Source organism: Plecotus auritus (genome assembly GCF_963455305.1).
Source record: "Plecotus auritus genome assembly, chromosome: 7".
Lineage (NCBI taxonomy): Eukaryota > Metazoa > Chordata > Mammalia > Chiroptera > Vespertilionidae > Plecotus > Plecotus auritus.
The window spans coordinates 100,579,340-100,591,527 of NC_137774.1; the positions used below are offsets into that span (position 1 = coordinate 100,579,340).

Sequence of the window (12,188 nt, forward strand, 5' to 3'; positions counted from 1 at the left end):
GATTTGATTCCAGTCAAGGGCACATACCCGGGCTTGATCCCCACTAGGGGGCAGGCAGGAGGCAGCCAATCAATGATTCTCATCATTGATGTTTCTATCTCCCACTTCCTTCCTCTCTAAATAAATTAAAATATATATATTAAAAACATTTAAAAATAATAATAATTCCCAGGGAAAGCAAAGATTCCCTGAAGGTCATGCAACAGAAGACACTCCACTTTCAGGTGTTATTCCGGTGCTAGAGACACTCCTGCCTTCATGGGGCTTACATACCAGGAAACAGACAATAAGAAATAAACAAGTTACTAAAACAGGGTGAGGGCTGAGACGTAACAGCAGGGTGTGTGTTGGGGGTAGCTGGGGAAGGCCTGGGTGAGGTGGGAATGTCTGCGACCTGATTCATGCTGTGAGGGAGCCAGGTAAGGAGCTGGAGAAGGAATGTATGGCAAAGACAGAGCAAAGGGAAGGGAGGACCAAGCCTGGTGTTCAACACACAGAAAGGAGGAGACAGGTTCCGAGAGGGGCAGCCTCAGACCCTGTAGGGCCTTGGAGGCCAAGGTGGGAATTTGCATATCATTTTAAACGGGAAGCAAATGGAATTTCTTGAGAAAGGGAACGACCTGCTGCAATTTTTACTTTAAGGGACCATGTGAGATTTTACCAGCAAAATGGACTATGAGGGGGTTGGAGTCAAAGCAAGGAGACCCATCAGAAACTCCTGCAGAAGTCCAGGCGAGAGATGATGGTGAACTGAACTATGTCCTGGCTTTGGGTGGGAGAACGAGAAGGCAGCGGGAGCATGTGGAAAGCAGAGGTGATCAGAATGGCTCCAAGACCTTCACTGTTTTAAGGTTTTTGACTGCACTTGGCAGTCATATTTTGGGTGACCTGCCTGTTGGTGGCAGGATGTCAGGTTTGGGTAAGTGGCAGAGAACACTAGTTCTCTCCCCCAATCCACTGCCCCTCTCTTCTACGGAACAGAGCTCCTAATTTTCAGCTGGGTACATGACCACCCAGAATAAAGAAGACATTTCCCAATCTCGCTTGAAGCTAGGTATTGCCCTCTGACTGAATTCTGGTCAAAGGCAGGTAAATAGACATGTATTGTAGCCTTCAGGAAGTGGTCTTAAAGGGAAGGACTCTCCTTCTTCCTACTGGCTGAATCGCCCATGTAATGGCTAGACCTGGAGCAGTCACCTTCAACCATGAGGTGGACGCCTCATATTGAGAATGGCAAAGCCACAAGAGCCTGGGTCCCCGATGATCATGAAACTGCCACACCAGCCCCAGACATTATGTGAGAGAAAAATAAAGGTGTGTCTGTTAATGTCACCATTATTTTGTCTCTAGAGTCACTTGCAGCCAAATCAAATCCCATGTGAGCAGGAGACATCCAACTCTGAGGGGCAGGGGAGGGGAGCAGGGCAAGGGGTGAGGAGGGAAGGGTGGGACAGTACGCTGAGTCAGGATAATGTTCCTGGAAGGGGCATGATCAGACTGTGTGGCTGATGCTGGAAAGTCAAAAACATTGGGTAAAAAGAGTAGGACGCGGGGGGTAGGCCCCTCTTTCAAGAAATGATACTAAGAGAGGAGAGCAAGGGGGCGAACAAGGGAGGGAAGCATGGGGTCAAAGGCAAGTTTTATTTTGTTAAATGGCAAATACATGCTATGTATCGATGGAGACTGCTCCAATATTGAGGAGAGAGAAAGAGACTAGAAGGAAAGGAATTTTTGCTTGTCAGAGAATGCATACCATGTCTCTGCAATATTTGAGGTATTTCTCAAACAAAAACAAGAGAAGAAAAACGCTAAGTTATTCTGTGGAAATCAGCTTAGTAGGTTTCAATGTAAACATAAAGTCCCTTTAACTCATGAAGCGCAATATTTCTTTTAGTGCAGAAGAGAAAATCAACTCCATTATCTGTCTCTCTCCTTTTTTTTTTTTTTAATCGTGAAGATAGAGCACTGAAAACATGTTTTCTTTTTCTTTATGTCAGGAGTACTGAGAATGCCGATCATCACAGCTGCTGGGGGCTGTGACAGCATTTGCAGCTGAGTAATGAATTGCTCTAGATGAGGAGAGACAAACCTGAGACGATCTGTTTCCAGTAGGGCTCAGCTGCTTACAAGATAAATAACCCCTGCCACTCCTTGCGATGATGAACTGTCCTGGCCACGCTGCGTCCAGCAGACGGCCTTCCTGATCCCCCTGGATGGCCAGCAGATCCCGCGATACCACAAGCACGGTCCCCTTCGCCTGGCGTGACCACCCCTTTCCCCTTTGCAGTGTTAGAAGTTTCCACAGAACTTGCTCTGCACAGACCCGCCGCATATGCACTTACTGTAGTACCCATTTTTCCACAAAAAGGAGCAGAAATAGTTTCCCCAAGCACATAAAGAAGAGTATGAAAAGAAAAAGTTAAAGAAAGAATGAGGGACATTTGGGGTAAAATTCAATCTTTTACTCCATATTGTCACCCCTATATCCTCAGGGTTCCCTTTAGAGACACTACACACCGTGCTGTGTTCTGGTTTAAGCCCAGATAGCAGTTTTTGGTTCTTGGAAATATGTCCTCCATTAAATGAAATATGAGGATGCGAAGGCAGACAATAACAGGAATGAGGAGAGTTAATCTAGGAGCGAACCAGCACTGTATTTCCCCGAAGCCCCTATGAATAAAAGGGTGGGCTGCAAATGACAGGAAGCCGCTGAAAGGATGTGAAATCCGCTCAGAGCTTTCGAAGGTTTCTCTCTCTACACCCGGGCTACGGGCCTAGGGAGGAGACGCTGTTTTCAAAGCCCACCTGGAAAGCGGTGAGGCACTTGGCTGTGGTGGTGGGGCCTGAGCGGGAGTTGTGAGACATGGAAAAAGCACTTACAAGGTCAAGGTTCATGCTGTCCTCACAGCCGGGGCTGGGCTATAGGAAGAGCACTCTATAACTTTTTTTTAAAGAATACGATGCTAAACATGAATGAGAAGACTAGGGTAGGAGTTTGTTTTGGTTTCAGTGTGGTGGTGGTGGTGGTGGTGGTGTCTTCCCATCTTAACTAGCAGAGTTACAAAGGAAGCACAAGTGTACCCTGGAATTAAAGTTACAGTGAACTAAACTCCCACAATAAAAACTGTTCTTGTCAATAAAACATTCCTCCCGTAAGTCATAAATATGCGGTGATGTTCTCCAATATCCCATTTGCCAAATACTTATTTAATGCCTAATATGTGCCCAACACTAATAGGTGGTGAGGAAGATACAAAAGACATGGGTCCTACTTTTATATTATTTATTTTTTAAAAATAATTTTATTATTTATTTATTTATTTTTCTTGATCTTAGAGACAGGGAGGGAGGGAGAGAAAGAGAGAGAGAGAATGAGAGAGAGAAAGAGAGAGAGAAAGTGCAACATCGATGTGAGAGAGAAACATCAATCAGTTGCCTTCCATACTGCCCCCAACCAGGGATAGAACCCGAAACTTGGTATGTGCCCTGACTAGGAATTGAATCCACAACCTTTTGGTGAACAGGATGACACTTGAACCAACTGAGTCACATCAGTCAGGGTGAGCCCTACCTTTAAAAAAATGTATCTTCTAGCTAGAAAAACTTGGGGACAACTACGTTTTAATCATCTCTGATATGTTTTTAATTTAAGTAGAAATCTTTATTCTAAATGGAAAGAAGTCTACAGACAAAGACACTAGGGAATAAAAGAAACTCACAGGGAAGGAGGAGAACCTGACACGTTTTAGTTTGGTGTGAATACATGTGAACACAAAGGGAAGGACATCCAGCATGGCAATGACAGGAAACGCTTATGTTCACATATGGGGCCATTGATGTTTTCACAGGCGAAGCCGAGAGAAGTAAGGCTGGCCAAGGTTTGTGGTAAAAAAAGAATGGTCCCCCCTAAAGATGACTATGTCTTAATCCTTGGAACCTGTGGATGCATTACCTTCCTGGCAAAAGGCGATTTGTAGATGTGATTATATCAAGCATCTTCACGTGGGAAGATTATCCTGGATACCAGGTGGATCCAATGTAATCTCAATGGGAGGCCGAAATGTCAAAGACAGAGAGAGGAGATGTGATGATGGAAGCAGAAGTTGGAGTGATGATACTGCTGGCTTTGAAGATGGAGAAGGGGCCACGAGCCAAGGAATGTGTGCAGCCTCAGGATGCTGGGAAGGCAAGGACACTGATTCTCCCCTAGAGCTTTCAGAAGGAATGTAGCCCTGCTGACACACTTAGAGTAAGATAATAAATGTATGTTTTAAAGCAAAGTCTGTGATGATTTATTACAGCAGTACCAGGACACTAACACAGGGTTGAAGATTATTGGTCTCAAGAGTTATTGTCCATGATTTAGGAGACAACACAGACCCACTTTAATATATTTGAACCCAAGAATGAAGATGAAGACAGTGTTTTAGGAAAATTGATCTGCAGCAAAGAATGAATAAGAAGACAAGGATCAAAAACAGTTAAAGAAATACATAAAGTAGTAAGACTCTGTTTTAGGATGGTAAGCATATAAGTGAAACATGAAATGGTGCATATAATAGAAATTTGGAAGAATGAACCAATAGGACTTAGTGACACTCTGGATATGGAAGGTAAGAGAAAGGTACGAAAGACCTCCAAAGTTTCAAACTTTGTGGCTTCAGTGCTGTGATGGAGGGAGGGTATGAGGGTTGTGTCTAACAGAAACCTCTAAAAATATAACCACACCAGAGGAATTCTCAAATGTTGATAGGCATGAAGATTATCTGGAAGGCTGGTTTAACATGCAGGTTACTGGGCTCCATCACAAAGGCTGATTCAGCGAGTCTGGGCGATACCCAGATTCTGCACTTCAGTAAACACTGCTCTGATTCAGGTGATCCAAAGTTCATACTGTGAAAAACACCAATCAAGAAAAACTAAAAGGAAATGAAGTCAAATGCTCATCATAGCTCTGGAAGAAACAATGAATCTTATTTAAAATCTGGAGGGGTAAAAACTGACATATTAGACAACATAAAAATTTAAATCACTTGTAAATTAAAATAAATATCATAGCCAAAATAAAAAGGTCCCTGGTGAAAAATACTTTCAGCAAATGGCTAATATTTTATTAACAGGCCACACAAACTAACAAGCAAAAACAACTGAGACCCCTGCAGATAAATGGGAAAACAAGTAAATAGAATTCCAAAAAGAAGGTCTAGAATCATAAACAAACTTAAGAAATACCAATTAAAACAGCAACAGGGCAACAAAGATTGCTTGCTGAATAAACACATATCATTTTGGGGGTGTAATATTCAAAGCTGATTAGATGCTGTGCTACTTTAACACTTGCTGGTTGTATTATAAATCCGTTAGACCATTTTGGAAGAAAGTAATTTGGCAATATATATCAGCAGCTGCAAACATATCCATATTCTTTGACAGAAAATGCTTCCTGCAGTAATTTAGCTTAAGGACAAACTCTTGAGTATGGGGGGTGGAATTATAGGCAATGAAGACTATCAATTATTGGAAGTTTACCGTGCAATATGCATGATATCATTTAGTCTATAAAACAAGTCAATGAAGTTAGTACTCTAATTAGTGCCATACTAAAAATGGGGAACCTGAGGCACTGAAAGATCACGTGACTTGTTCCAAGGACTTGAAGAGTGAGGGGAGGTAAAGGCCAGCTGGGGAACATTCTGCTTCCGGAGGTAGCACACTGCATTTCCACACCATCGTTACCACCACGTGGGACCATGGTTAGCGCAGCAGTGTTTATTTTACTAAAAAGTGCAAGAAAAGAAGGAAATTAGGAATTGTATTAGGAGAGTAGAAATATGTGTGGGTAACAATGGTTTATTTCTCCAACCCCCATATTTTCTGCAAGATCCAGCTTTGTAAACCTAAATTACTTGAGAAGAAGAAAATTATGCACATAGGAAAACAAAAACCAAAACCTCCTGAATATTTCAAAAAAGTTCAAAAGAAATCCCAAGAAAAGTAAAAATGATTAGGATATTGTTTTCATATTTTAATATTGCCAATTACACAAGTTTGGGAGAAATAATAATCATTAAGAACTTTCTTCAGACAACCAGATGAACTGTCAAATGGGCAATGACTTTCTGCCTCAAAATTAGCCTGACAATAAGCCAGGAGGCATTTCTGTGTGTGTGTGGTACACAGAGAAGAGCCATACATCTATTATTATACAGATGCACAGCACTGGTTAATAGCTCCCATATTATTTTAGAATGAACTTGGAGTCATTGGCTAGACACCTTTCTTAACATGTGATAAATACACTGTAAAGTGTAAGAAAAATCAGGACACTGGCAAGAGAGCAAATTGCATCCACTGCAGAAATAGTTGAATATTTTTAAAAAAAATTTAAATGACAATAAGTTTAACTACATTTAAAGGGAAAACACGTAATGTAAAAACATAACATTCAAAGCACATCACAAAACTCAAATATGGAAATTGGGGTACCAAAATTCTAACAAAAGGACAGAATTACATAATCTGGCAGCAATATCAGTAAAGCTTGTATATTCTAATTTTTTGCCCATTTCAATCCTTCTTAACACAATTTTACAGTCAAGATTACAGACTTGTTTTAACCCTACCGTTATCTGTACTTTCGTAGTTACCTTTTTGCCAAATCTCCTACAAATACAGTGGAGCAAGTAAAGGATCCTTCCAGCAGCTGCTTTCTGCTCTGTAGTAAATACGATTAGAGAGAGTCTCCCAACTAAAATTCTGCTCCAAAAAGCTATTTTTTCCCCTCTGTGTCCTTGTGAGGATGTTTTAACAAAGCTGCTAGAAACATGCAAATTTGAGATCTGAGAATTCGTATTCTCTTAACTCTACTAGGCCTGCTGATATAAGAATAGCTAAAATTATTAACAGAATAGTAGAAATTGAGAGAAGTCCTAGAAAATCTGTTTTTATTCTGTCTGTGCATACCTAAGAACTGCCTACAATCACTGGGAGAGGGTCGTCTTCTGCAGAAGAAAATAAACTGTATTAGAGAAGAGGGTGAGCGACCCTCCACTCCAGGAAGTGTGGGCAGCCTCTCTCTGCTCAGGGCGGGCCTACCTGGCAGCCACCCGGCTGTGCCTCCAGTGGAGTTGGTCCCCGAGTATCTTCCGGGGACCGCTGGGCTGTGTCGGGGTCATGGAGAGCTGGCGCTGACCTGGGAGATTGGGAAGGAGGCTCACACATGACAGGCTGCCTGGTCATCAGAGCTGGGCTGGGGATGGAGCTCTGCTTTTAATCTCACGGTAAGGATTTATTTCAGGATCTACCCAGTGGAAATCTCCCCAGAATCTGTTTCCTTGAAAAACAGTAAACAAAAGGGAATTTCTTGAGGAGGACGTGAAACTCACAGTCCAAGTTTGTTTCTCTTGCCTCTGGGTTGAGGCTTTTGTGAAGTCAGCTGGCAACACCAGGCCTGAACCTGTGCTCTCCTGTGCTGTTTCTTTTGGAAGTAAAATTGGATGTAACACAATTTTAATTGGGGAACTAAATGTGATTGAATCCTAGTGGAAGAGTGTACAGGTAACTGAGAGCTCCTCTTTAACCTCTTGTACGCCGTAAGTGTCTATAGATGCAAGCGGCAGGTCTTTTTTAACTAAATTCAAAATATCATGGCAGTGAACTGGTTAAAGGAAACAGAGGGAAACAGTTTCACTCATTTCTCCAGAATATCCTATTAAAGTTTCCACTCAAGACCCTATTCTCAAAAAAAAAAAAAAAAAAAAAAAAAAAAAAGACTCTACCTAGGATTCTCCTTTTTTTTAAAAAAAAATAAGTGGAAAGATTTAATTATAAAAAATGCTAAAGAACTTTCAAAACAGAGTAAGCACCGTTATCACATCATTTATGCCCTGCCATATCCCAGGGAATTTAAGACGTGTTTAATGCAATTAAAAGAATAGACTCTTTCTTAAAATCTTCCCACCTAACTTCTTACCTAAGTGACAAAAGTGAGGAAATTAAATTATGCCATACATTTTACATATGTGTGCATATGTGTGTATATATATTACATATACAAAAATATATACACACATATACATGCATGTATGAAAGAAAAATAGTATAATTGCAATAACTCATATACAGTGATTTTCTGGTCAATTTCATGAGGTATTTCTACTAATAAAGTAATTTCAGCACCCCAATGATAATCTATAATCTACAAAACATTACATTTTTGGTATAAAGTAAGAAAGTATTCACTCTTCTACTCTTTCCTGACCATTTCTCCAAAAACTTAGCAATTCCTTTTACATTTTTGTCTCTTTTATCTCAGACTTTTAAGGAAACGCCAGTCCTATTCTGTGGCTTTTACAATTCAACAAAAGGCAGTGAGCCTCTTTCACAAGTTGCCCAAACAGTCCTTATGCACACGTGGCAGGTATCTTTTCTGGGTATATGCAAGTATAAGTTGATTTTAATAAATTTCTCCCCATAAAATAAAACAGTCCTTTGCTTTTCTTCTTTCCCTTTTGTAAGGCCCATTAAGTACATTTCATGGCTAAAACAGGGTCTGGCTTTTATTCTTTCTGAACCTACCATCCCTGGCACAGCACACTGCAAACAGCTTGCCGTCTCACATCTGCTCATGTAGAAGATCTTATCAGAAAACCCACCCACTCAGAAAGCACACCTGTAAAGAACTAAGTCATGTATTTTAAAATGAAATTTACTTCATGATAAAAGATATCATACTGTTTTAAGAACTCTTAATGCTCTTAGGAACCCCAAAGCAGTCCTAATGTTATACCATCTGCCACACAGAGAAAAGGGGGTGGGGGGAGTTACCTTTTTGTGCAAGGCATGAAATTCGCTGTACCTTTTCTCGACAAAATGTTTTCTTCCATTCATTAGCACTTCTATCTTAAACACCTAAGGAAAAAAAAAAGAAGATTAATTCTACCAGTTTGAAACCCTCAATTGTCTGATGTGGTAAGTTTGTGACCATGATATATTTCATCCCTTTAATTACAGTAGCTGATCCCCCAAAACCCAGAAGGCCCAGGAGACCCTTGGCCCAACAGCCCTGATTAATGAGCCCTCAAGTCAAATGCTCACTAACAAACTGCAGTATCCCCGCAAACGTGTCTAGAAACAACGGAAACGTAAACGCCTTAAAATGCACCTTAACATTTTAACCGAAGGATGTTCCTTCCTCTAAATTATTTCACCAAATGCAAACGATGGTATTGAAATAAAAGTGTGATACCACAGCGAGAGTCTGGTAAGAATCGCAGACCCGCAACATGCTATACTGGCTGTTTCAGTGACGGCAGTGCTGTGTCACGGATAAGACAATCATGCAAACGGTAGTGCATTTTAGGTTAATTTCTTCCTAACCTGCATATTCATCTCTAGTCTCAGCTGGAGTGATTCTGCTGTTTGCAAAACAGAGAGCTCATGGTAAAGGTTCATTTTCCCTGCATGACACGAGTGACAGCTTGCGCTCCCACCTCGGGAAGGTTGAAAGGCCAGATGCAAAGGCTCTCTGTGCGCACTAATTAGTAGGCACTAACATGACATTTTCTTGATTCTCAGGTCAGTGGGTCAAGACTGGAACAAGGGATGAGCAGTAGTGTGAAATGCTCATGAAAACACAATGTTGAGGTGGGGGAAGGATGCTGGGCAGGAACTGCAGAGAAGGTACTCTGCTATTTCAAGACTTCGTCGTTGGCTCCAGTTTTGTGAGCGGGTGTTTGTCAACAAGGGATGAGGGAATACTGTTCAATTACTTAGTCAGCCTAATTTCCTGTTTCAATTGCCCTTCTGAAAAATACTAAAGCTGAGGTCACATGAAAGAGAGTACTGGTAAAAGCAAACTTCCCTTATCCTTAAAAATAATTAGACATACAAGTTCACATTCTGTCATTATTAACCCAGACCCCTTTGGCTCTATATTTCTGCCTTATATGTAAATACGACTTTTTTTATGGAAAGCCAAAAATTATCTCATCAGACAAAATGTGTTTGTATTTTTGTGTTTCTTCAAATCAGAAACAAAATCTTGTGTTGCATGACTCAGTTAAAAAAAAAAACAAAAAAAAAACCACCTACTTAAATGAGGTACATTTTTACCTATTTAATCAATATTTTAGTCTAACATTTGTGTTTTTCTAAGTAATCCCCCTAAAAATACTTTTCTTGGGTGAATTTGTGAAAATACTTTCTTCTAAAAACATACACATATGCTTCAAACTCTCAGATATCCCTACATTATTTTTTTAAAAATAACTATTTACTAATTCACTACAGAAAACTATCCTTCTTCGAAGACCCTGCCAGGAATAGAATAAAGAAAACTCCCTGAGAAACACAAACAAAAGAAGTGCAGCTTCAACGTGGGGGCCTGGTTAACAGGATGCAGAGCCTCCTCTCCAGCGTTAGGTCCCAGATTTAAATTGGGACAATGTGGGAGCAACGAGAGTTGTTCCCACCTGCGGAGCTGCATGAAATAAATGAAGTTATGTTCCGAGTCCAGTGACTTGAGGTTTCAACACAAAAACCACCACCTTAATTGGCAGGTTTGCTGCAGAACCCAGAGAAGGAGGAAGTGGACGACTTGGGAAGGTTCAACCCACTAGGTCACCCCTCAAGGTGCCCCCTCTTGGAGGCCAGATAAGACGCATGACACAGCGGCTGCCTCACGGAATGTCATCCTTCTATCGACCAGATGGTTGCATTACCAAGTTCCACAGTTACTTTTCACAATCACTAAATTCACGCGGTGGAGGTGGGGGTGCGTGTACACAGGAGCTGAGAAGTTTTAATTCTAATATTTAATTATGTTGCTATTTAAAAATGCATAATAATTTGATACTGTTCCCCTCCTTTTTTTTTAATTCTGGGGGAACATCTTAGAAAGGAGGCGGGTTAATCAGAATTTCCATGACAATGTAAAGCTAGAAATAGAGTCAATTTAATAAATCTCATTTCCCTGAATTCCATACCAGACTTTTTAAAATATATATATATATATATATATATATATATATATATATATATATATATATATATTGATTTCAGAGAGGGAGGGATGAGAGAGAATCATTGATCGGCTGCCTCCTGCACACTACCTTCTGGGGATCGAGCCCGCACAACCCAGGCATGTGCCCTTGACTGGAATCAAACTCAGGACCCTTCAGTCTGCAGGCCGATGCTCTATCCACTGAGCCAAAACCGTTAGGGCCAGACTGATTTTTTGTTTGCTTGTTTGTTTGTTTGTTTGTTTGTTTGTTAAGAGCTCTGATCCACGTTGTCTCTGCTGCCTGGAAACCCTTCTCCTGCTCTGCTCTCCTGGAAAACCCTGAGTTGTCCTCTGCCTCTAGGGCGGGGGCAGTACAGGACGATGTTTGGAAAGCTCCAGGCACAGTATCTGGCATTTATCGCTTGTTTTTTAACAGCTATTTCCTGAGGGTCTGCCATGTGCAGGGAGTTGCTCTAGGCTCTGGGTATTCAGCAGTGAACAAAACAGGCAGGAGAGCGAGTCCTATTAGTGAGGGAAACCTACTGTAAACGTATGAGCAGACCTGATGATGTCAAGAAATGAGAAGAGTGTGAAGGACTTGTATGCATACATATAAGCCTAACCAATGGACACAGACAACAGGGAAGTGAGGGCATGAGTGGGGGGGGGGGTTGAGGGGGCAATTGGGGAATAAGGACACATAGATAATACCTTAATCAATAAAGAAATTTTTAAAAAAAAGAACAATGCAGCAGGGTAACAGGACAGAGCTGGACAAGGGTGCCCTTTAAGACAGAGTGGTCAGAGAAGGCCTCCCTAAACAGAGAAGCAGGGAGAGGTACAAAATCTGAAGGGAATAAAAGTGTACAAGAGTTGAATGTGGCTGCCTCTGGAATTTAGTACTGGGAGTGTGTAGAGAAGGACTATTTGCTTTCATTCCTATTTTAAAAAACATTTTTTTTTTAAGTTAAGATGAGGGCAGGGTGATTTCCACTTCTGGCCAAAATGGAGTAACTGAGAACAGATTTAACCTCCCACTTGAAACAATTAAAAAACTTAATATTTTTTTCTTTTGTTTCCCTTGCCCTAGGAGCTATAGCAGAAAAAAATATTGCTACAAGAAATAAACCAATGGGGCTACAACAAATTAAAAAGATTGTGCATGACAAAGGAAACCATGAACAAA

The 12,188-nt window shown here is 41.0% G+C and overlaps 1 protein-coding gene across 2 annotated transcripts in view; it reads right to left on the bottom strand.

Annotated features, from left to right (window-relative positions):
• Nucleotides 1–12,188, bottom strand: part of SNX24 (sorting nexin 24) — a 145,546-nt gene that overhangs the window by 58,066 nt on the left and 75,292 nt on the right. For both annotated transcript variants that reach the window (XM_080679323.1, XM_080679322.1), the window contains exon 2: nucleotides 8,827–8,910. In XM_080679323.1, coding sequence (XP_080535449.1) covers nucleotides 8,827–8,910 — 84 coding nt within the window. The remainder of the gene's footprint in view (nucleotides 1–8,826; nucleotides 8,911–12,188) is intronic.